Source organism: Eleutherodactylus coqui, chromosome 3 (assembly GCF_035609145.1).
Source record: "Eleutherodactylus coqui strain aEleCoq1 chromosome 3, aEleCoq1.hap1, whole genome shotgun sequence".
NCBI classification, from domain to species: Eukaryota; Metazoa; Chordata; class Amphibia; order Anura; family Eleutherodactylidae; genus Eleutherodactylus; species Eleutherodactylus coqui.
The window spans coordinates 125119330-125145939 of NC_089839.1; the positions used below are offsets into that span (position 1 = coordinate 125119330).

The 26610-nt window shown below is 47.8% G+C and overlaps 1 protein-coding gene across 3 annotated transcripts in view; it reads right to left on the reverse strand.

Moving 5' to 3' along the window:
• The window catches only part of CNKSR3 (CNKSR family member 3), a 225828-nt gene that overhangs the window by 34041 nt on the left and 165177 nt on the right, over positions 1 to 26610 (reverse strand). For 2 of the 3 annotated variants that reach the window (XM_066596054.1, XM_066596056.1), the window contains 2 exons: positions 8488 to 8556; positions 5212 to 5358 (listed from right to left, as the gene is read on the reverse strand). In XM_066596054.1, the coding sequence (XP_066452151.1) occupies positions 5212 to 5358; positions 8488 to 8556 (216 nt within the window). The remainder of the gene's footprint in view (positions 1 to 5211; positions 5359 to 8487; positions 8557 to 26610) is intronic. The other variant, XM_066596055.1, reaches the window with a different exon arrangement.

Consider the following 26610-nt stretch of genomic DNA (forward strand, 5'->3'; position numbering starts at 1 on the left):
TCTATCTATATAGATTAATAGGAGAATAGTAGGAATATAAGTAATGTCCCATTAATAGACGTCACATGATACACATGCGATGCATAGGGAAAATGAAACTACATTTAGAATGCCGCCCATAACATTTCAGATACAAGAACGTCACACGTCAATCACATGACAGACGTGATGACCTTGCATTTATAGACATAGCGTTGCCCTTAGTTCACAAACTAAGGGCACATCACGTGTCAGTCACATGACGACAGTGATGACGGGGGAAACCCACAGGAATCCCATACGCCGATCACGTGACGGCCGTGATGACGTCCGACACGTCAGACACGCCTCCAGTGATACTCTCTATACATTTTTTCGTGGGGAAGCCAAACGCCGATCACGTGATGAACGTGATGACGTGTACAAACTTGAACACGCCCCCAATACCGCTGCTACCACCGTGAGATACTGACAACTCTAAAATGTAAGTGACCTTATACTATATGTATGACTTCTGTACTATTTAGATATGGCTTGAGAAAGGTGCCTGTGAGCACAGAAACGCGTTGCTCGCTTTTATCGTGTATTGGAATAAAGTGTTATTATTCTGCTCTAACGCTTGGAACGTGACGTTCATTTGGAGAGAAAGGAGACATCACTTCAAGGAGGGGGTTCATGGTCATCATACCCCCCTCCTCCCGAGTAAGTGTAACTCCTATGTATTCTTGATGACCACTATTTGTGAGAACGAGCAATTCATTGAGCGCAGAAAGGTTTTGTTTTTGCTAATAGCTACTTTCTATTATATTTCTTTCATACGAGAGACCCCAACTATTTCCGCAGCTCTCCCCCTTTTTGGAGGATTAGAATGGTCTCGTCCTACACAGCTGAATGACGACCCTGAGGCGCTATCTGGATATACTGTTTTTGTGATTTTTGCAAATATGTCATTTTAAAGACATATTTTTTTTCTATAGTGCACATGAGAATAAAGAGTGACACCCCAAAATGGATACCCCTGTTTGTCCTGTTTTCAGAACATACCCATTGTGGCCCTAATCTTATGTCTCGTTGCACAACGGGGCCCTAATGAAAGGAGTAGTCTGTGGTTTTCAGAGCAGAAATTTTCCTTGAAGGCCTTTTAGGCCCCATAGCACACTTGTAGAGCTCTTGAGCGGCCAAAACCATAGAGGACCCCCACAAATGACCCTATTTTGAAAACTAGACCCCTTAACAAATTTATCTAGGGGTGGACTGCATATTTTGAGCCCACGTTTTTTGAATGAATTCAAGCAAATCAGAAGGAAAAAAATCAGTTGTAATTTCTTTGGCAATTGTGTCCTTGTAATAAGTTTTTTTTGGGCAGCGAACGTATGAATGAAGACTTGCACCCCAAAATGGATACCCCTGTTTGTCCCGCGTTCAGAAACATACCCATTGTAGCCCCAATCTGCTAACTGGAGACATGGTGAAGCCTGTAATTGACAGAACACCCATTGGATTTCAGGGCACAACTGAATAAATTCCAGGCCTCATTGCTCACTTGTAGAATCATTAAACTGCGAAAAGCAAAAAGAACCTCCCCAAATGACCCCATTTTGAAAACTAGACCCCTTAACGAATTCATCTAGTGGTGTACTGCGTATTTTGACTCCACAATTTTTGAATGAATTTGAGTAAAGAAGGAGTAAACAAATCACAATTTTTATTTTTTTTTGCCAAGCATGTCATTTTAATAAAGTTTTTTTGCGCAGCGAACATATGAATGAAGACTTGCACCCCAAAATGGATACCCCCGCTTGTTCCGTGTTCAGAAACATAGCCTAAGTGGCCCTAGTCTTATGTCTGGATACACAACGGGGCCCAAAATAAAAGGAGTAGTCGGTGGCTTTCAGAACAGAAATTTTGAAGGCTTTTTAGGCCGCTAGCACACTGGTAGAGCCCTTGAGCGACCAAAACCATAGAGAGACCCCACAAATGACCCCTATTTCAAAAACTAGACCCCTTAACGAATTCATCTAGGGGGGGGTACTGAGTTTTCTGACTTCACATTTTTTTTGCAAAAATTATTATAAAGCAAGTGAAAAATAAATACAATTTGTCATTTTCATGACAGTTTTCTTTGTTTTAAGCATGGAAAACTGGGGATGCGCACCCCAAATTTTATAGCGCTAGTTCTTTTGTGTTCAGCAACACCCCCATTATAGCTCCAATCTACATACAGGACACATTGCTAGGCCTATAATGGATGGACCACCTATTGGATTTCAGGGCGCAACTAAAAGAAAAATGACTCCCTAAAAAGAATACTCCCCCCCCCCCCCACCCCTCTCCTTTTGGTGTTTCTGGACAATAAGTTATAGGGGCAGCATCAGTGATAAATAAATAAAAAAAAATAAAATTAATAATTTAAAATGGTATGATAAGTTTCGAAGCAGGGGTAATTACAAAGGCCAGGGTGGGATAGGCACATGGGGCAATAAAATCGCGTATCCCTCCTCCTCCCTTGTTTGCTGCAGACGCGACACCTTTCTTGAGCGTATTTTTTACCGGCAGTTTTTAGGGATGGGATGCAAAAATGGCGCTCTGTGAGCCTTCGCACCTCCTCGGATTGCAATGCATCTTGAGGTGCGGTGGTCTCAAATAAAAGATGTTCAATGAGCTCCTCCTGGAACTGGAGGAAGCTCAGCATGCCCCAGATGACTTATAAATTACGTGAGCGTTATAGGCAGCGATCTGTATAAGGTAGATTGCTACCTTCTTATACCAGGCTGGCGTTAGAGCCTGGTCAGACAAATCGACTCCCTCCATAAATCTGTTATAGTCCGTGACACAGACCGTTTTTCTTTTCTGCGTTGCAGCCCCCCTCTCCCTTACTGCAACACAGGTGTCTGTGTGCACGGTCGACAACATGTATACGTCTTTTTTGTCACACCATTTTATGGCAAGTAAGGGGTCGTTTGCCAGCGCATAAGATGCTCCTCTGTCCACGCGTCTGGACGCCAGGGATTGTGGGAATCCCACTCTATTTTTGTGCACCGTTCCGCAGGCACCTGTGTCTGCATCACATAATGCCTTATAAAGGGGGATGCTGGTGTAATAATTATCCGTATATATGTGGTACCCTTTATTTAAAAATGGGCCCACAAGCTCCCACACAATCTTTCCACTTATGCCGATATTTTCGGGACAGTTGGGGGGATTTAGATGGGCGATCTCTGCCCTCATAAATAAAAAAAAATCGGATGTATACCCGGTTGCGCTTTCACAAATTTTATAAAGCTTAACGCCGTATCCAGCGCGTTTGGAGGGAATAAATTGGCGAAAGGATAGACGGCCTTTAAAACTCATAAGAGACTCGTCCACCGCTAAGCTTTTCTCTGGTGTATAAATGTTTTTACAAGAATCTTTTAATAAGATAATAAGGGGCCTCAACTTGCACAAGCGATCGTACTCGGGGTTATTTCTGGGGGGAATTTGAGCGTTATCGGCGAGATGGAAAAATCGCATAGTATTTTCGAATTGCTGACGGGGCATTACAGACGCAAACACAGGTGTCGGGTGAACGGCGCTAGCGGACCAATAGGACCGTTTAGAGGATTTTTTAATAAGTCCCATTAAAAGGATAATTCCCCGGAATTTTTTTAGACCTGGGATATTAATGGGGGTCCACGCCCAGGAATATACAGACGTAGGGTGCGCGGTAAGGTACTGTCCGGCGTAGGTGTTCGTCTGCTGGACAATAAGCTCCAGGACAGCATCAGTAATAAATACATTTAAAAAATTAAAAGAGTAAAATTTGCGACGTCCACATTGATGCCAAGCGTGGCGGTAAATTCGGGGATGCGGGGCAAAAATAAATCTGCGGAACTCCACGCAGTGGCAGGCGCCGCAATACTTGGCCCTGCTGCGCCAACCGCTTCCTCAGCCTCCATGACGCTAGAGATTGAGTCGTCGCTATTAAGAAAAACCTCCTCGTCTGCCTCAGTTATGGTATCGCTACCAGAACTGGAAGCGAAGAGCAACGCGTACACTTCCTCAGCGCTGTAGCGCCTACGATCCAATTTTTAGAATTTTTTTTAAATGGATGTAGACAAAATGAGAAGAAAAAAAAAAAATAATGTAACCCCCGAAAAAAAAATTGATGTGGGTATAGCGGGGTAATTAGGGTATGAGGGCGGCGAAGCCAGGGTGATTTGGTAGTCAAAATAAAAAAATTTTAAAAGAAGGATCCGATCCGTGAGGGGAGATGAAACTTTACAACTCTAAACTTTTTACAAAACTTTCTCGTGATCGCCGCTATCCATGGGATCACGGAAGCGGAGACAGCTCATCGCGGTCCCCACTGACATCTACTGGGCGCCAGGAGCTTTTAAATCTCCCGGCAAGGGCAGATCGCCGTGGGACATCTCGGAGGACGGGGGTGAGTATTTTCACCTCCCCTCATGGATCCGATCCATGAGGGGAGGTGAAACTTTTACTTTTTTGTGGTTTTTCAAACTTTTTCGTGATCGCCGTTTACCACCGGTAAACAGCGATCACGGGTCCGGGGACCGGTGGCATCGCCTGTCTCTTGGCTACCTGCAGGTAGCCGGGAGACAGGAAATTTTAAATTTCCCGGGCGATGATGGCTTCTGCGCATGCGCCGCCATTTTTCTCCTGGTACGCATGCGCAGAACACGGCGGAGGGCCCGTCACATCGCCGGAGACAGACAGGGACCGCCAGGGTCCTAGCTTAGTAGTTTCAGCGCCCCTCATGGTTGAGATCCATGAGGGGAGCTGAAACTCCATCTTTTTTTAACTTTTTATTTACTTTATTGCGATCGACGCTATCCATTGGATAGCGCCGATCACATTGCCGCGTGGGACTGCCCGCAGCCCGGGATGACAGCTCCATGCTTTGGCTACCTGCGGGCACCGACAGCATGGAGCTGTCACGTCCAAAGCCTGAGGGGCTTTAATTCAAAGAGGATGCATATTTCTACGTCCTCTAGGATTAAAGCCCACTTAGGCAGGACGTAGAATCCCGATGGGGCCGCCACTAAGGGGTGAAAGCACTGATCTCTTCCATTTGTTAAGTCTAGTATTGCAGCTTAACCCCAATCTCTTGTCCACAGACAAAAGTGCACTATGTATTTTATTATTTGTGATCTCATACAGCACAATGAACTTGTTTGTTGTTTTAAATAGCGATTTGTAAAATGTAAATAATCCTTAGTTTATACTGCACACCTGCACAAGAGGAGGTCTCCATCTCAAGTTTTTCAAAGGAGCAGGGGTGAAATTGAATGTTCCTGTAGGTCTCTTTTTTAGGAGGAGGGTGACTTCACCAGAATTTTCTCTCAGTCTTCCTACGAGATTCTTTAATTGCCATCCAACCTAGCAAACAACAAAATGAAACATTTTACTCAAAGTTTAATATGATATAAAAGGCGTTATTTAAATTAAAGTAAACGAAAGATAACAAAAAAAAAGTCCAAATTTCCAAAAGAAGACCTCAGTGGAGAGAGAGAAAGAATGAGAAATGCCCTGTAAAATGAGTGTGAAATTCTGCACTGCCCTTCTTACTATGACAATAGATATAGCCACTACTCAAGCCAAAATAGCACTCCAAATTCCTCTGTAGTTTTATTTGTCACTTTCCATTCTATTATTCCTGCCCACCTCTGCTTCACTTCTATACCCAACCTTCACCTGTCATCTGCATCACTAGTACTCGTATTAGTCTTTCAGTGTTCTTTTCACTCCTGCTCCCAACACAGCATGTATTGCGCACAGCTAACAACAGGTTATCTTCAGGTAGTAACACATCAATAAAACTCAATAATGAGCTACGACTTCAAACCCATGACAATTTAAAGATCAGGTGGAAATGTGTGCATGGGTTACTAGGTCTGTGTGTACTACTTTCCACTGTAACTATCCATATGTTCAGCTAAATCCTACTTCAAAAGCTGTATAATAGTAGTAGTAATAATAATAGAACATAGCTGGGGCGTGGCTTGGCTATGAAGGAGTGATGACCTACACATCCTCTTCTCCCAACTCTACCAAGGAACATCAAGACACCTTACCACCTACCTAAGCCATTTCTGGATGACCCAGATGGAGAGCATGGACCCTCAGAGCCAGCCACTGCTCTATGAAGCAGGACACCAAGTATTTGGCACATCTCCCTGCAGTCTAACCCATGACCCTACTACTCTCCTATCCTCCACATACCAAGGATATTGGTGCACCTCCCTTGCCTCACTATGCTGGCAAAAATCATGGCCCTTAGCTCTCATATTAGGGCTAAACAAACAAGGGAGAACATGGAAGCTTACATTTCTAGCCTGGATAACGAATATAAAGCAGAACTGGCCTTCATCAGCACTGAGGGACAACAAATAGACTCAAGAGTCACAACCGCAGAGACCTCCCTGTCTGATTTAACAAATAGATTGACCGCACAAGAGTTTTTTTGACCGCATAAGAGGTTAATCCAGCGCCGGCTTTCATTGGCTAACGCGGTGCTGGATTAATCAATCAAAGCATTAGCTTCCTGGAGGTGGGGTATTCAAGCCCTGCTTCCAGGAAGGACTGCTCTGTCAACTTGAAGGACGCAGCTGCCTGCAGCATCGACGGAGACCAGTGTGAGGACCGGAACGCCAGCGGCGTGTGTGTGTGTGTATGTGTGTGTATATATATATATATATATATATATATATATATATATATATATATATATATATATATATATATATATAGTTTTTTTTTTTAACATGTAGCCTAGCTAGGGCTTATTTTCAGGAGAGGGCTTATATTTCAATCCTCCCCCGAAAACCGGGGTAGGTCTTATTATCAGGGGAGGTCTTCCTATCGGGGAAACATAGTATATCATATAACAGCGATCTTGACACATCCCTTAGATTGGCATTAACCCCCACATTTAATAAAAAATGGATGACACTGGAACAAATAGACTGCTCAATCCCTATAAAATTACTTCTTTGGATACGACCAAACGATAGGGCCAAGACTCTTTCCCGGAATTTCCTTATGATGTGGACGCTAGGGCTCTGGGACTCAAGGGTATGTAAACAAATCCTATCCCGAGAGGATAACTCACTCACACCCTTATTCTTCAACCCAGCATTTGCACCTAGTAATGCTCGTAAACTTTTATTGGGACAGGAGAATGCATGAAGACTCACGGGCCTATCATATACTTGGTGGCTCTTCAGACTCATCTTTTCAAGAACTTAGACATGAATTTTACCTAATCTGTCTTGGTTAGAATAATACCAACAGAGACCCTTCCTTGCTACTCGTAGGAGCAGATGTTCCTTCAGGTCTACACTAGCACCTTTTGAAAAAAAGTTTTCTTTGGAGTCCCCTCAAACACACTTATTATCTCTCATATATGACTTACTGATTCAGGAATCATGTACCACGGGCCCCAGTTTTAAGTGGGCGTAGGAACAGGACCTTGAAATGGAAATCTCACAGAATGGGGGCGCTCTAATAACTAGGTATAGATATATCAGGGGACAGCATTTGCGCGGCCTGCGCTACTCAGGCAAAAAAAAACAACAAACTATAAAATTCTGACGAGGTAGTACAGATACCAAACTCATTTCCACACTATGTTTTTCGGATACATGTTGGCGCTGTGGACCCGATACAGGCACCATAATACGTTTGGTGGAATTTTAACATGATTAAACTTTTTGGGGACAAAATATTTTCCATATATAATTCAATAAGCCGGAAGACGATAAGTAACACTCCACAAGTTGCTCTTCCTTCTAAACTTCCCGGTTCAATTGGTTAACCGAAAAAGGGCTTTGATTTGGTCTGGCAGCCACTCAGGCAATCATACACGACATTGGCGAACTACTTAAATCCCCTCCATGTCTGCATGGCAACAGAAAATGTCACACCTATGCCAAATGTGTGGGGAACACTCAAGGGAAAAAGACAAAAGTTTATTAGTGTGGCAGCCATAGATAGACTTTGAGTCCTCTACAGAGTTTCAGAACTTGTTCTTCTAGAAGTCTGTTTCCTGGACCCCTGAATGTTTCGTGCAGGCTCTTTGGATTGCTAGTGACTTTGGTTGGACTCTAAAACTTAACATGTTAACACCTCCCCCCTATTTTTTCACCTCTCTATCCCATTATTCTTTCTTCCTAAAATCTTTCACTTTCTTCTCTTTCCTACATCAAATGGAGGACTTGATCCCCTTACTGTTATTGAATTGCTAGGACTGGATTTCTTCCTACTCTTTAATTGGTGGACTGTTGCCCTGTGGTCCACTCTATCCATTATTATTTTTTCCACTACTGCTTCAGACACCATGACAGTTGAGGGAGGTGGCCTATGGGTGCTGCCATACAGCATACATTAATCATGTATATGTTATTTTCTACTACTGTAGTTTTTTTTTGGTCCTGCGAGAATTTTTTGATAATTTTTATTTGCTAAAATTATAGTGCAACTGATTAAATATAATTTAACTTAGCTTACCACAGTCTGGTGGTTAACCTGTATCACTTCATCACCTGCATGAATCTTCCGGGAGATATCAGCCGGCGACTGGGGAGATGGAAGAAAGGAAAAACAAATCAACGAAAAAGCCCAGGTTTGTCTTCATTATTTTTGGGATTGGATTGTTCTGTTACAGAAAAATTAAAATAGGTTTAGAAAAGTATCCATGGAACAGTATCTAGGAAGCAAACCTGGATGAAGTCATGTTCAAAACAAAGTCTAGTATCTTCAGATCACAAATGTAATTTTTAGATTATATTTGCAATTTTTAGCGTGATGATCAAGATTAAAATTATACAATAATGTGTGTCCATGTTTTTCTAATACAGGTACCACTAACACATTTGCATCTGTAAGCATATTTAACCCCTTAATGACATGGCCTATTTTGGCGTTGAGGACCAAGCGATTTTTTGGTATTTTTCCATCTCCATTTTTCAAAAGCCATAACTTTTTTATTTTTCCGTGGACGCGGCCGTGTAAGGGCTTGTTTTTTGCGTGGCGATCTGTAGTTTTTATCGGTGCCACTTTTGGGTATATAGACAATATCGTAAATTTTTTATTTTTATTTTTTAATGATAACAGGGAGAGAAAACGCATCAATTCTGCCATAGATTTTTTTTTTTTTTTTTACAGCGTTAATCATGCAGCATAAATGACACACTAAAATTTTTCTGCGGGTCGGTACGGTAACAACGATACCAAAATTGTTATATGTTTTTTAGGTTTTTACACTTTTTTGCAATAAAACCCCCTTTTTTTGGAAATCTTTTTTTTTTCTCTATAGCTGCATTCAAAGTCCTGTAACTTTTTTATTTTTCTATGTACGGAGCTCTTTAAGGGCTTATTTTTTGCGAGACGAGCTGTAGTTTTTATTGGTACCATTTTGGGAAATGTACGGCTTTTTTGGTTCAAAATGTATTTATTGATTTTATAATAAGAAACATGTTACATCATCAACAAAATGGCAAAGAGTTGCGATACAGTGCAGAAAATTGGGCAGCCTGTTGGACAGGGTGTGGTGGCCGAGAGGCAGGGTGAGCCAACCTTTGTGCCAGCCCCACCGAACGCTGCCGCCAACGGACCGGAAGCTTTATAACTAAGGCTACTGCCTGGTAAAATTGGTGTTGCAACATTGTGAAAACACTGGTAGTAACAGAAATATAAGATGGGGGGGGGAGTGAGGAAAGGCAAGGGGTAGGGGTTTAGGGGATGTAACGAAGAGGGGGGGAGGGGGACGGCTGTCAGCGACCTGTGCCCCGTATCGGATTCCAGAAGTTGCGTGACAATGGAGCATCTATTTTAGATTAAGAGGGTAGTGCGCCTGTAAGAAGCCATGTCTTTAGGTCAGGGGAATTTCTGAACACAATCCAGGCCGTCCAGGCGGCATAGTATTTTGGGGAGTTTCCTTTGTCTGCGGCACCCAGGTCCTCCATGTGGCAAATGTTATCCATGATTTCCAGCCAAGAGGTCCTCGTGGGAGACAAAGTTGTCTTCCAGAGTCTTGGTATATTCTGTCTCATGGCTATCAGGAAAAATCTGAAGACGCTTTTTTTTGATTTAGAAATAGGTCCCCGGACTATGGACAACAGGGCCGCCTCGGGCGTCAGGGCCACATTGTCTTTGTAGATTGCATTGTAAAGATTTGTGATTTCTTGCCACAGGGGCATAACCAGAGGGCAGGACCACCAAATGTGGGTGAGATCTCCCCTCCCGCCCTGACATCTCCAGCAGGCGTCCGGAGTCCGCGGGTATATTCTGGCTAGCTGTGCCGGGGTTCTGTACCTGTACGGCTTTTTTGATCACTTTTATTGCATTTTTTGTGAGGCAAAATGCTAAAAATTAGCATTTTGCCTCTGTTTTTTAGTGTTTTTTTTAACGCTTTTTGTCGTACAAAATAAAAAGCGTGTTCAACTTTTTGTACACGTCGTTACGGACGCGTCAATACCCAATATGTGGGGTTTTAGTTTTTTTTCCCTTTTTTTATGCTAATATTAGAAAAAGCATAAAAAAGGGGTTTTTTACATTTTTTTTTTTTACATTTTTCTTTTTTTTACACTTTTCTTTTCTTTTTTTTTATACTATTTGAGTCCCTCTGAGGGACTTACATCACTGTGCCTATGATCGCTGTCATAAGGCATGGCAGAGCTACTGCTCTGCCATGCCTTATCGCTTGTACAGCGATTATAGGCACAGGCAATACAGGACGCCAGTGTCTGGCGTCCTGTTGCCATGGTGACAGGCCGGGCTCTCGCGATAACATCGCGAGTTCCGGCCGGAGACACACAGGGATCGCGATCCCTCTGTGAACTCTTTCCCTGCCGCGATCTACTTAGATCGCGGCAGGGAAGGGGTTAACAGCGGCGGGTGCATCTCCGATGTCCCCCCGCTGTTGGAGCGGGACGCCGGCTGTGACTGACAGCCGGCTCCCGCTGCGGGATAGCGCGGGATCACATGTGATCCCGTGCTATCTCCAGGACGTACCAGGTACGTCATGTTGCGGGAAGTACCAGGCTGCCATGACGTACCAGGTACGTCCAGGAGCGGGAAGGAGTTAAAGAATACTGTAAAAAAAAAATAAAGAAACCATAATCTGTATCTGTTAAGAGCTCTAAAATTGTACTAAATGAGAAACCACTTGCCAACACTGACATGGAAAAGGATTTGGAGATTTTAGTTAACTGTAAGCTTAACTGGAGCAACCAGCGCTCTGCTCTCTCACACTAACCCGCTATGGTCCTTGCTTGTGTGGAAGCAGCACGCCGCGACCAATCACAAGGCGCCCTCCTTGAAGTGCTGAGGACTGCGGCGCCAGACAGAGCAGAGCGTCCCATGAGCAAGTAGGAGGAAGAGCCGCCTCTGTGCCAGCAGCCGCCGCGCTGAGACCTGTTAGGAGCTTCAAGGTTATCCTGCCACATTCCTCTCCCGTGTGTTCTGACAGGCAAGGGGGGGGGGGCATATTATACTATCCTATCATATACTACCCCCTGTGTGTGCTGCCAGGCAAGCGGCAGGCATATACTGCCCCCTGTGTGTGCTGCCAGGCAAGCGGCAGGCATATACTGCCCCCTGTGTGTGCTGCCAGGCAAGCGGCAGGCATATGCTGCCCCCTGTGTGTGCTGCCAGGCAAGACGGGGGCATATATTGCCCCCTGTGTGTGCTGCCAGGCAAGACGGGGGCATATATTGCCCCCTGTGTGTGCTGCCAGGCAAGACGGGGGCATATATTGCCCCCTGTGTGTGCTGCCAGGCAAGACGGGGGCATATATTGCCCCCTGTGTGTGCTGCCAGGCAAGACGGGGGCATATATTGCCCCCTGTGTGTGCTGCCAGGCAAGACGGGGGCATATATTGCCCCCTGTGTGTGCTGCCAGGCAAGACGGGGGCATATATTGCCCCCTGTGTGTGCTGCCAGGCAAGCAGGGGGCATATACTGCCCCGTGTGTGCTGCCAGGCAAGCAGGGGGCATATACTGCCCGGTGTGTGCTGCCAGGCAAGCAGGGGGCATATACTGCCCCGTGTGTGCTGCCAGGCAAGCAGGGGGCATATACTGCCCCGTGTGTGCTGCCAGGCAAGCGGGGGCATATACTGCCCCGTGTGTGCTGCCAGGCAGGCGGGGGCATATACTGCCCCGTGTGTGCTGCCAGGCAGGCGGGGGCATATACTGCCCCGTGTGTGCTGCCAGGCAGGCGGGGGCACATACTGCCCCGTGTGTGCTGCCAGGCAAGCGGGGGGCATATACTGCCCCCCGTGTGTGCTGCCAGGCAAGCGGGGGGCATATACTTCCCCCCCGTGTGTGCTGCCAGGCAAGCGGGGGCATATACTGCCTCCCGTGTGTGCTGCCAGGCAAGCGGGGGCATATACTGCCTCCCGTGTGTGCTGCCAGGCAAGCGGGGGCATATACTGCCTCCCGTGTGTGCTGCCAGGCAGGCAGGGAGCATATACTGTCTCCCGTGTGTGTTGCCAGGCAAGCAGGGGGCAATATACTGTCCCCTTTGTGTGTTGCCAGGCAAGCAGGGGGCAATATACTGTCCCCTTTGTGTGTTGCCAGGCAAGCAGGGGGCAATATACTGTCCCCTGTGTGTGCTGCCAGGCAAGCAGGGGGCATATACTGTCCCCTGTGTGTGCTGCCAGGCAAGCAGGGGACATATACTGTCCCCTGTGTGTGCTGCCAGGCAAGCAGGGGACATATACTGTCCCCTGTGTGTGCTGCCAGGCAAGCAGGGGACATATACTGTCCCCTGTGCGTGCTGCCAGGCAAGCAGGGGACATATACTGTCCCCTGTGCGTGCTGCCAGGCAAGCAGGGGACATATACTGTCCCCTGTGCGTGCTGCCAGGCAAGCAGGGGACATATACTGTCCCCTGTGCGTGCTGCCAGGCAAGCAGGGGACATATACTGTCCCCTGTGCGTGCTGCCAGGCAAGCAGGGGACATATACTGTCCCCTGTGCGTGCTGCCAGGCTGAAGTTAAGAAAGGCTTAATGAAAGCTTTAAAATCCACCAGGGTTTCACACTGAACATCTTGAAGCGTCCTCCTTGAAGCGCTGAGGACTGTGGCGCTGGACAGAGCAGAGCGTCCCACGAGCAAGTAGGAGGAAGAGCCGCCTTTGTGCCAGCAGCCGCCGCGCTGCTTACCAGAAGACCTGTTAGGAGCATCAAGGTTATCCTGCCACATTCCTCTCCCGTGTGTTCTGCCAGGCAAGCGGGGGGGGGGCATATTATACTGCCCCCTGTGTGTGCTACCAGGCAAGCGGGGGGCATATTCTGCCCCGTGTGTGCTGCCAGGCAAGCAGCAGGCATATACTACCCCCGTGTGTGCTGCCAGGCAAGCGGCAGGCATATACTGCCCCCTGTGTGTGCTGCCAGGCAAGCGGCAGGCATATGCTGCCCCCTGTGTGTGCTGCCAGGCAAGCGGCAGGCATATACTGCCCCCTGTGTGTGCTGCCAGGCAAGCGGCAGGCATATACTGCCCCCTGTGTGTGCTGCCAGGCAAGCGGCAGGCATATAATGCCCTCTGTGTGTGCTGCCAGGCAAAACGGGGGCATATATTGCCCCGTGTGTGCTGCCAGGCAAGCAGGGGGCATATAACTGCCCCCTGTGTGTGCTGCCAGGCAAGCAGGGGGCATATACTGCCCCCTGTGTGTGCTGCCAGGCAAGCAGGGGGCATATACTGCCCCCTGTGTGTGCTGCCAGGCAAGCGGGGGGCATATACTGCCCCGTGTGTGCTGCCAGGCAAGCGGGGGGCATGTACTGCCCCCCGTGTGTGCTGCCAGGCAAGCGGGGGTATATACTGCCCCCCGTGTGTGCTGCCAGGCAAGCGGGGGTATATACTGCCCCCCCGTGTGTGCTGCCAGGCAAGCGGCAGGCATATACTGCCCCCTGTGTGAGCTGCCAGGCAAGCGGCAGGCATATAATGCCCTCTGTGTGTGCTGCCAGGCAAAACGGGGGCATATATTGCCCCCTGTGTGTGCTGCCAGGCAAGCAGGGGGCATATAACTGCCCCCTGTGTGTGCTGCCAGGCAAGCGGGGGGCATATACTGCCCCCTGTGTGTGCTGCCAGGCAAGCGGGGGGCATATACTGCCCCCTGTGTGTGCTGCCAGGCAAGCGGGGGGCATATACTGCCCCCCGTGTGTGCTGCCAGGCAAGCGGGGGCATATACTGCCCCCCGTGTGTGCTGCCAGGCAAGCGGGGGGCATATACTGCCCCCCGTGTGTGCTGCCAGGCAAGCGGGGGGCATATACTGCCTCCCGTGTGTGCTGCCAGGCAGGCAGGGAGCATATACTGTCTCCTGTGTGTGTTGCCAGGCAAGCAGGGGGCAATATACTGTCCCCTGTGTGTGCTGCCAGGCAAGCAGGTGGCATATACTGTCCCCTGTGTGTGCTGCCAGGCAAGCAGGGGACATATACTGTCCCCTGTGTGTGCTGCCAGGCAGGCAGGGAGCATATACTGCCCCTGTGCGTGCTGCCAGGCTAAAGTTAAGAAAGGCTTAATGAAAGCTTTAAAATCCACCAGGGTTTCACACTGAACATCTTGAAGCGTCCTCCTTGAAGCGCTGAGGACTGTGGCGCTAGACAGAGCAGAGCGTCCCGCGAGCAAGTAGGAGGAAAAGCTGCCTCTGTGCCAGCAGCAGCAGCCGCCGCGCTGAATACCAGGAAAACTGCATCATCTGTAATTCCTATTAGGAGCTTCAAGGTAATCCTGCCACATTTCCCTCCCCTGTGTGTTCTGCCAGGCAGGCAAGGGGGGGCATATACTGCCCCCTGTGTGTGCTGCCAGGCAAGGGGCATATACGGCCCCCTGTGTGTGCTGCCAGGCAGGGAACATATATTGTCCCCTGTGTGTACTGCCAGGCAGGCAGGGAGCATATATTGTCCCCTGTATATACTAACAGGCAGGCAGGGAGCATTTACTGCCCCCTGTGCATGCTGCCAGGCTGAAGTTAAGAGAGGCTTAATGAAAACTTTAAAATCCACGAGAGTTTCACACTGAACATCTGATTTGGTGAATTATGCATATTAATAACATCCGTTCTACTGAGGCAAGCTGAGCTGTACGTGTCCACGGCCGGATTTCTGCCGCGTGAAATGTGGTGGAAATCTGCAGCGTTATGCCACAGCTATTAGGTCCTATTGAACCTAATAGCTCAATGTTCACGCTGCGGAATACCGCAGCGTGAAAGAAACCGTGGCATGTTACATTGTAGTCAATGGAAGCCGGACATCGCGCTATACATGGATAGTATTCTTTCAGCTGGAACCCCACTATGACTTCTCAGCAGGATACCAGCAAATGCAAAACAGCTGCTTTGTCTCTGAGCTATCGAGGTGAGGTCCCATATGCAGAAGACAAGTGGCTCTGCTTGTCTTCTGCATACCCCACACTGAGCGCTCAGCTGTATACCAGCTGAAAGCTCAGAAAAGAAAACAGCTGGATACAAAAGACAAGCGGCTCTGCTCATCTTCTGTATACCCCCGCAGCTCAGAGTGCTCAACTGTATACCAGCTCAGCACTCTGCACACAAACAGCTGTATGAAGAAGACAGCCGTCCCGTCTCCGTCTTTATACAGCAGCAGCCTTTACACACTAATAAGCTAATTAGCTACTTAAGAGCTTATGCAAAGTGATCACTCAAAACTGTCACTCAAACTGCCGTTTGAGCGAATTTTGAGCGATCATCTTGTCGTGTAAATGCATACAATGATTATCCTCAAAAGTTGGAAGACGAGCGAATTTTGAGCGATAATCGCTGTGTCTAAATGGACCCTTACTTAGTACAGGATATGTACATACAAAGATGAAAATTATATAACTTTGAAAAGAACTTTGATTTAAAAGAAAATTTATTATGATAAATACTTTTCAAAGTAGAAATTATATCAAGACACACCATCTCCAGTATTCTGTTTGTCGATTTCTCTTTGTAGTTTGAGTACATATTCTGCATAAATCCTCCAACTGGTTTATTTTCTTCATTAAAGCCAGTTTCACCTAGCTGTAATGACTGAATCCCCCAGGCAGGCGGTGGGCATATACTGCCCCCTGTGTGTGCTGCCAGGCAGATGGGGGGCATATACTGCCATCGCAATAATTGCAATAAATAGTTGCTATACTGTCATGTCTCTTCATGGTTGCAAACCACATACTGTTACTCTTTTTTGACCATGCTTCTTGCAGACCTACAGTAGATTAGCAGTCATCATCAGCAGCAGTGCCCGTCATCAGTAGCAGTAGCCATCTTCAGCGTTAGGGGCCCACTACACCTCTTGCCTCAAACTGTTGTAAAATGAGTAAAAAACAAACATTTCTGGAGAGATTCTTTGAAAAGGGAAAAAGACCCAATGATGAGACAGATGAAGACTCCATGATTGCTAAGAAAAATAAAGCTGCATTTAAAAGAAAATACAATGAGTCCTACTTAAATTATGGCTTCATCACAACAGGCGATTCACAGGCCCCAAGCCCACTCTGTCTGATATGTGGCGACCGGCTATCAAATGAGGCCATGAAGACTTCAAAACTGATTCACCACTTACAGGCCAAGCACCCTGCATCAAAAGACAAGCCTTTGGAGTTTTTTAAAAGAAAAAAACGTGAACACGAAGGACAGAAGCAATTATTGAAGGCCACCACATCAACAAGTGTGTCTGCACTGAGAGCATCATTCTTAGTGGCTAACCACATTCCCAAGGCTAAGAAGCCCTTCACTATTGCTGTAGAGTTGATCCTGCCTGCTGCTAAGGACATTGGCCATGAACTTTTAGGAGAGGCTCCAGCTAAAAAGGTGGCACAGGTTCCTCTTTCAGCGAGCACTGTCACTAGGCAAATTAATGAGATAGCAGAAGACATTGAGGTACAATTGTTAGAGAGGATTAATGCGTCACAATGGTACGCAATCCAGGTTGACGAGTCTACTGACGTTGACAAGGCAATGATGCTTGTTTATGCGCAATATATTTTGTCTTGTAAGCCAATGTATCAGAGAACTCTCGCCTCGACCCCCCCTACAGTCTGGATTCTGACCCCTACACTTGACAGAAACTGCCCTTAAAAGGGTATCAAATGACCTCCCGACAGCCAAATTGAGGGGCCATTACTCCCTACTGATCCTCCTCGACCTCTCCGCAACATTCGACACTGTTGACCACAAACTCCACCTTAGTATGCTTCTCTCCATCGGCCTAAAGAACACTGCTATCTCCTGGTTCTCCTCCTACCTATCTGACGGCTCATTCAGCATCTCCTTTGCTGGCTTTAACTCCCCTCCTCTTCCCCTTGCTGTTGGGGTCCCCCAGGGCTCGTTCCCCTCCTTTTCTCCATCTACACAGCCCCTATTAGACAAACCATCAGGACTTTTGGCCTCCACTACCACCTCTACGCTGACGACACCCAGCTATACACCTCTTTCTGTGACATCTCTGCACCTTTCCTCCAAAACATCACCAACTATCTGACTGCTGTCTCTAACACTATGTCCTCTCTCTACCTAAAACTAAACCGCTCTAAAACTGACCAGCTGGTGTTTCCACCCTCCACTAACCGACCTCCTCCTGACATCTCCATCTCAGTGTGTGGCGCCACCATAACTCCCAGACAGCATGCCCACTGCCTTGGGGTCATATTCGACACGGATCTCTCCTTTACCCCCTACATCCAATCTCTTGCCCAAATAGGTCAGCTGCACCTCAAGAACATCGCAAGAATCGGCTCTTTTCTCACCGCAGACACACTAAAAACACTTATTGTTGCCCTCATCCACTCTCGGCTCGATTACTGTAACTTGTTGATCAGCCTCCCCTGCACCAGACTCTACCCTCTCCAATCCATCCTGAATGCTGCAGCCAGACTCATCTTCCTGTCCAGCCGCTACTTGGATGCCTCTGCCTTGTGCTGATCACTGCACTGGCTGCCCGTTAAATACAGAATTCAATTTAAACTATCTTCATCCACAAAGCCCTCCACAGCACAGCGCCACCCTATTTTGCCTCCCTCATCTCAATCCATCCCTCCCTCTAATTCGGACTTCTCATTCTCGCCTCCAAGACTTCTCCAGAGCAGCACCGGTCCTCTGGAACGCACTACCAAAGGCTACCCGGGTAATCCAGGACTCACAAAACTTCAGGCGTGCTCTAAAAACGCATCTCTTCAGGGAGGCATACCGCATTCCCTAAACAAACCCCTCTGTACTCCGCCTGATAACATGCTCCCTGACCTACTGACTGCAATCCTTGTCAGCCACCATCAACTGCCCCTGCAGTCATACCGATTTTGTTGTTGGAGCAGTACCCTCACCCCTATTGTTTTCATCAACTGATTACTATGTAACCGTGGTTCTGTAATTTTTGTCTTTCTGTATTTCCCGTCTTTGTAAGCGCTACGGAATATGTTGGCGCTATACAAATAAAATTATATTATTATTATATTTTTCAAGAGGATGTGCATGAGGATATGTTATGTGCATTATTGTTGCCAGCCACCACCACAGGGGCAGAACTATTCAAGTCTTTGGATGATTACATTTGGAAAATTACACTGGTCATTTTGTGTCGGTATATGCATGGACGGAGCAGCTGCCATGACTGGATGGCTTTCTGGTTTAAATACTGGGGTCAAAGAGGTTGTGTCTGAATGCGAGTCTACGCACTGTGTTATCCATAGAAAAATGCTGGCAAGCCGAAAAATGTCACCTGAACTTAACAGCGTTTTGCAAGATGTGATTAAAGTTATTAATCACATCAAAGCACACACCCTTAACTCACGTCTGTTCGAGCAGCTCTGTGAGGAGATGGACGCAGATTACAAACGTCTTCTCTTACACACAGAAGTCAGATGGCTTTCTAAAGGTAGAGAACTGGCCAGAGTTTTTGAGTTACGAGAACCGCTTCATAGATTTCTTTTAGAAAAAATCTCCACTTGCAGCACATTTCAGTAGTAAGGAATGGGTCACAAAACTTGCTTACTTGTGTGACATATTCAACTTGTTGAACGAACTTAATCTGTCACGTCAGGGGAGAATGACAACTGCCTTCAAGTTAGAAGATAAAGTTGCTGCATTCAAAGCTAAACTGGAAGTGCGGGGACGGCGAGTGAGAACAGGGTTATTTGAAATGTTTCAAATATTAGCAAGTATTTTGGAAGAGACTGAGCCTGAGCCTTCATTTTCCCAGCTGGTGCATGATCACCTACCTCAGCTTTCAGTAGAGTTTGAGCATTACTTTCCAACCACAAAAGACCCACGAACTAGGAAGGAATGGATTCGCAACCCATCTGTGTACAAGACAGGTGAATCGACCTTGCCTGTGCTTGAAGAAGACCAACTGCTTGAGATTGCAAATGATGGTAGCCTTAAAATTATGTCTGAGACTTCAAATCTCCCAACATTCTGGATTAAAGCCAAGGCAGAATATCCTGAAATTGCCACAAAAGCACTGAAAATGCTGCTTTCATTTCCAACATCCTGTGTGAAACTGGGTTTTCTGCAATGACAACAGCAGAAACGAGATTACGGAGTAGACTGGACATGAGGAACACACTTCGGGTGTCACTGTCTCACATCATCCCTAGATAGGACCATCTTGTTGCAGGAAAACAAGCCGAGTGCTCCCACTGATCCAGGGAAACAAGCCTGATGCTCCCACTCATTTTGAACCTATGGTGAGTTGAGTCACATTCTAAATGTCATAATTTAATGATAATGTCAATATTTAAGAACTGTAACTTCTTGTACCACCACGTGCGACTGCACCGAGGACACACTAACCAAGAGGAGTATATGTTACAGTCCTAATACCAGACTGGGTGGGTGCCGTGTCCCCCAATGAACAGGACAAGAAAAAGATTTTATGGCAAGTTCCTACAAAATTCTTGTTTTCCCATCTGTATCATTGGGGGACACAGCAAGACCTTGAGGCATTCTAAAGCAGTATCCAAGGGGGTGGGAAAATATAAGCAGCCGCATGTGTAAAGTGGCGTAAGCAGCTCTTCAACTGCGACTAGCGTTAACGGACGACCCGGCATCCAGAATGCTCAGAGATGGAGCAGAAAGGGCCCGTGAATGGTGCTATGCATCCACCAGGAGAGAGCTCACTACGAGGAGCTTCAGACGAGGCACACGCTGTCCAAGTAATATGTGCTGTAACATGGTCAGACTATACCAGTGGTGGCGAACCTATGGCACGCGTGCCAGAGGCGGCACGCAGAGCCCTCCCTTCTGGCACGCGCCCCATCGGCTGCTCACCACTTGTGAATACCAGCAGGGGCCGCGGCTCCCCTGCCAGCATTCACAAACGGCACTGCTAGCCGCACTGATCCCGGCACACACTGACTTCAGTCTGCAGCTGGAATCCCCCTCCCCCGACATCTCCTACTCCTTGGTTCCGCCAGGAGGGGGGGAGGCGTCAGGCAGTACACTTAAGTCAGAGTGTTTGCCGGGAGCATATTAACTCTTTCTTCCCCACTTCTGCCGCAATCAGCAATTCCCAGCAACCTGATTGGTGAATCAGCCAACCCAAACAACCAATCAAGTTGCTGGGAATTACCTATTGAGGCAGAAGTGGGTAAGAAAAAGTTAATATGCATGCCGGGACAATCGCTGACCAGAAGAGGAGCTGAGCTTCCAGGAGGAGGAGGAGGAGGTGGTAAGTATGTGGGTCTCAGGAGGGGCACTGTGGGGCCGCTGTGGGGGGTGTCACTACTGCACTGGGGGGCGTCACTACTGCACTGGGGGGCCGCTGGGGGGTGTCACTACTGCACTGGGGGGCCGCTGGGGGGTGTCACTACTGCACTGGGGGGCCGCTGGGGGGTGTCACTACTGCACTGGGGGCCGCTGGGGGGGTGTCACTACTGCACTGGGGGCCGCTGGGGGGGGTGTCACTACTGCACTGGGGGCCGCTGGGGGGGTGTCACTACTGCACTGGGGGCCGCTGGGGGGGTGTCACTACTGCACTGGGGGCCGCTGGGGGGGTGTCACTACTGCACTGGGGGCCGCTGGGGGGTGTCACTACTGCACTGGGGGCCGCTGGGGGGGTGAAACTACTGCACTGGGGGCCGCTGGGGGGTGTCACTACTGCACTGGGGGGTGTCACTACTGCACTGGGGGGTGTCACTACTGCACTGGGGGGTGTCACTACTGCACTGGGGGGTGTCACTACTGCACTGGGGTCCGCTGGGGGGTGTCCCTACTGCACTGGGGGCTGCTAGGGGGTGTCCCTAATGCACTGGGGGCCGCTGGGGGTGGGGTCACTATTACCGCTAGGGCCGCTGTGGGGTGGGGGTCACTATTACCGCTGGGGCCGCTGTGGGGTGTCCCTAATGCACTGGGGGCCGCTGTGGGGTGTCCCTAATGCACTGGGGGCCGCTTTGGGGTGTGTGTGTGTGTGGGGGGGGGGGTCACTATTATCTCTGGGGCTGCTGTGGGGTGGGGGTCACTATTACCTCTGGGGCGGCTGGGGGGTGGGGGTCACTATTACCGCTGGGGCCGCTGTGGGGTGGGGGTCACTATTACCGCTGGGGCCGCTGTGGGGGCGTGTCACTTATCGCTGGGGCCGCTGTGATGTGGGGGTCACTATTACCGCTGGGGCTGCTGTGGGGGTGTCACTATTACCGCTGGGGTATGTTTACAGGTGGCGGAAATGGGCAGGGCTGTTTCAAAATAGACAGGGTACAGATTTTGACTACTTTTTGGATGCAGAAATGCTGCAGAATTTTCCACAGAAATTTCCGCTGAGGACATTCTGCAGTATTTCCGCATCCAAAAAGCAGTCAAAATGTGCTCCCTGTCTATTTTGAAGCAGCCCTGTCCTTTTTAGAACGACGGGGGTAAAATCATACATCATGATAAGCCCCGCCCCCTGACGTGTTGGCACTTTGGGATAAATAAGTGGGTTTTAGGTTGCAGTTTGGACACTTGGTCTCTAAAATGTTCGCCATCACTGGACTATACGATATTCTTGGCATTGTAAGCCTGTACTGCCATGGAGCGGAGTTAGAGCGAGGAGCCCACCTCAGAGTCCAAGGACACGACTTGTGTTGTCAGGATGACCAGCCAGGAGCTACGACTGAAGAATGCCTCGAGGTAATTCTGTGCAGTCAGACAGAACCACCTGTGTCCGGCATGTCCGTAAGACGAGCCGCCATTGATAAAAGTGCAGACTGAAGTCTTCATTAAAGTGGATCCAGAAGCCACTTGCCGTGAGAGAATATGCAATAAGTGGATAATAACCTTGTTCTGAGGACAAAACGACTGTAGAAAAGTATGCCTGATAGAGCCCTTTTGCTTGGAAGGTAGACCGCTAGCAAAGGTGGCTGTAACAGCTTCTATACGAATAGGAATCCAGAAAAGAACTGTGGTGTCATCAGCGGCAATGGAGCTGAAAACTTCAAAGCACTGGGGCCTTCTAGCTTTCGATCTGGTTGAACGGCAGCCCCTACCGAAATCCAGACTGTGAACACAGCCTTCACAGTTCCGCCGTGAAGAAGAAAATGGATGGATTCCAGACGCAAAAAAGGAAAACTGTTGCGGCTCCCAATTGTGTCTGGTCAGTCACACGATGGGCTCATGTTTCCCTGGTCAACTGTCTTGAGGCAGTCATACAGGCAGCTGACTTCCGTCAAAATGTGGGGTACCTAGAACACCGGCACCGCTGTCCGGCCCAAGGCCGCACAACTGAAGTGCAGCATGGCCCCGATGCCGCGTATCCCGACAACCCCTACATGCGACATCTGTTGTCTTGGTAGCTGTATAGTGAAAAGCACTTGCGCCAAGAAGTTCTTCAGCCCATTCCAGCCAGACATCCTGTCGTTAATTGACCGTACCACTGTTTCAGAGTGAGAAGTCCAGCCTTGGGAATGACGACTCTTTTGGTAGTCAATCTGGGTTGGCCGTTTACAAGATGTCAGAGCAAATGCATGACTCTAATCAGGCACTAAAAAGGATGATGTTATGGCAATATTGCACAATACGTGAATCTTGCTGGCCGGCTTGTAGAAACATCAGGAGCAGGGAGTGCTAAGAATTGAAAGCAGCATAAGCTTATACTGTTCCACAGCCTCCCACAAACAACAATGCAGGAGAAAATGGCGCAGGAGGATCGCTGCATGCTTCCTGATCCATCTGGTTGAAAACACTCTGGTGACAGGATGGCGCTGTATAAGGCGAAATTCGAAAACTGAACCAGATCTGTGTTGAGCAAAAAACTTACACCAGAGTCACCCCAGCATACTGGTTGTAGAGGGCCTGAACCAAACGAGAGGACCTTGAAAAATGGCATTGCATCCAGAGATGTTAACCCCAGTGACAGTAACTCCAGAGACAAAGTCCATGGACGTCAGAGATGGCCAAGCTAAGAACTCGCTGTTGATGGAAAACTTAGTTGCTAACTTCCCATATAATTTGTCCCGCGAGGAATAAAAATGGCCTGGTAGAAGCAAAGTTGCTGGGGAACCCCAGCAATTCCTCTGTTGATGCAAATGCACCCACTTAAAGGAAGGCGCGTTAGTCAAAGAGCAAATTAACTTATGTCAAATGAGATACCAGAGGATGCATAACATTGCAACTCCTCAGTATAGTGAAGCAGTTGTTGGACAGGCTTCAAAGTCGGACCGGAACCCTACGCATTGTAGTTGCGTAGGAAGAATCCGTGAAGAACGCTCAAGGAGTGTAGTTGAAAACCATTCAGAGTTACAGAGTACGCCTTACTGCAACAGTCCGGCCATCCACAAAGAGAGGAGAATTCATGGCCCATTATGCAGCCAATTTTGGTTCCGCATGGGAATCCGTCCCAACAGATCACATCCCTGCATCACAGACGCCATGAGTGACCCACGGCCACCTGGCCACGACTGACGGAACTAGCTGTCCCATCATCCTAGAAAGCAGTACATGCTGTTTTGGTTCCGAAACCACCTGGAGATCAGACCCATAGTGGTTCAGCATCTCATACAGCTAACTGGAGGGGAGCCAGTAGACCGTTTCACAGCCCCCAGGCTCCCTGCTGGAGGATGGAAACCCAAACCTACCACTATACGTAGACAGAACAAGGCTATTCGTCTGGCGAGACAATCTGTGACTGGACATCAATCCCGTATTGCAGTGAGAACGCTCATTATTATGCGGCTCTGGACAACCGCAGCCTACGGCTCTCCTGATAACAGAGATTGCTCCAAGCTGCCTGCAAGGAACTGCAGGCGGCTCACCATAGGGATGGCAGCTGTTAAGGTAAGGCTCACCCGTTCCATATCGGAGATGAGGAGCGATGAGTCTGCAGAATTCCTGTGCATAGTACTCTTGCCACATGGAAGTACCACGTCTCAGCAAGCCCGGAGTAATGCTGAGCACCAGTTAGAACAATGTTATTCATAACACTAGATATTCTCTGTCTGGATGTAAATCTCGTATTGTAGCGAGAGCACACTTAGTATGTGGCTCTGCTCGGCCCCTGTCCGTGTGTCATGCCGGACTTGGACAGTACACCAGCGTAGTACAGTGGTTGTGCAGCATAGATGAAAAGCGATGCGTCCGCCGAATCCTTGTGTATAGTACTCTTTCCATATGGACAGTCCCACAGGTCTCAGCAAGCTGGGGGCAATGCTGACAATCAGTAAGAACACTGTTGTTCATAAAACGCGATAATCTCTGCTGGATGTAAATCTCGTATTGTAGTGAGTGCACATACCCTGTTTCCCCGAAAATAAGACTGTGTCTTATATTAATTTTTGCTCCAATAGATTGTACTTTTTTACATGTACAGCTGGGTAGTACGTTGCTCTGAGCGGCCCCTATCTGCATGTCATGCCAGACGGACACTGCGCCAAGGCTGCCTGGCGGAGCAGAGATAGGGAGCAATGTGTCTGCCGAATCCCTGTGCACAGTACTCTTTCCATATGGAAGGTACCACAGGTCTCAACCAGCCCAGAGTAGTGCTGATAACCAGTTCGAACACGGTTGTTCGTAAGATGAGATATTCTCTGTCTGGATGTAAATCTCGTACTGTAGCGGGAGCGCACATAGTATGTGTCATCCTGGACAAGGACACTGCGGTACACTGTCTGCAGTTAACTGCAGGAGGGGCAACCATGTTCGGCACGGCCTCAGTCTCCAGCAGTGTTCCTCACTGCACTCGCCGTCACGGAGGATGGGAGTTGCTCCAGGGTGGGGAACACTATGGCTGACGGGCAGCGAGCATGATCGAGCAACCTTTTCTTCTTTCGGTCGGGCATAAACAACATGGTGGAGACACCGTAGTGTTCGCCCTTCTCCGGGAGGACAGGGAAAGCCCTGTCTCCCCGTATTCCCACAAACGACGTCTTCCTTGAAGACCTAAACTACACGTCTGCCTCCTGCAGACACCAAGCTAAAAACTGAGATACCTTATGCCTGCAGTAGGGGTATAGCTAGTGGGAGGAGTTAACACTTTTTATGCTTCATTTCGCCTCCTATTGGCAGAAGCTATACCCAAGGTCTTGCTGTGTCCCCCAATGATACAGACAAGAAACTGAGATCTCTCCCCACATTTGTTTATACACAGGACTGTAACAAGGGGCGTTCCAATAACTATGTATAAAAAATATCAGGGATCAGCACAGAGATCTTTCCCATGATCTATTATACCCAGGACTGTAACAAAGGGGCGCTCTAACAACTATGCATAAATATATCAGGGGACAATACAAAGATCTCCCCCCTCATCTGTTTATACACAGGACTGTAACAAGGGGACGCTCTAATAACTATGAATAAATATATCAGGGGTCAGTACAGAGATCTTTACCATCATCTATTTATAACCATGCCTAGGCCTGTATAAGAAGGGGGCATTCTTTCTGTCTAGAGTAAAGAAGGTTTCTACATGACATAGAAGGGGGTTCTTTAGTGTAAGAGCTGTCAGACTATGGAACTCTGCCTGAGGACGGGTGGTGATGTCAAATTCAGAAACAGAGTATCAGAGGGTCCTGGACGCCTTTCTTGAGCAATACAATATTACATATTATGTATATCACTGATTATTTCAGAAGGGTCGTGATCCAGGGATTATTTTGATTGCCAGATTGGGGTCAGGAAGGATTTTTAAAAACTGGCTTGTACCTCATTGATTTTTTCTTTGCCTTCCTCTGTATCAACATTTGGGGGCAATAGGCTGAACTGGATGGACAAATATCTTTATTCGGCCTTACATACTATGTTACTATAAAAGTAAGAACCCCCTTTGTTTTTTTTTCTCAGTGTAAAAGGAGAACAACATTCTTCAAAGTGCTATAAAAAATAGCAACAAGTGCTGAATAAAAATAGTACCAGTCTCCTCATTCAGTCATGCAGTAAGAATCTGGAAAAATAATCAACTAATCGAATAAAAAAAAGCATGTGTTCTGCTGGCTGAGAATGAATTTCACCTTTTATCCAGCTGCCTAGTTAAAAACGGGCTTTACCTAAAACACCTTCAGTGGAGTTTATATCTGCTAGTAAAGAGGAAAACAAACTCTCTTTTCTTCACATACAACTGTGTTTTTCATAGCGGCCTGTCCTCTTGGTCAAGCAGCAAACATGGGCAGTGGCGACAATGATGAAAAACTTGTGGGTGAAGGAATGTTTTTTAGTAAATAATGATTCA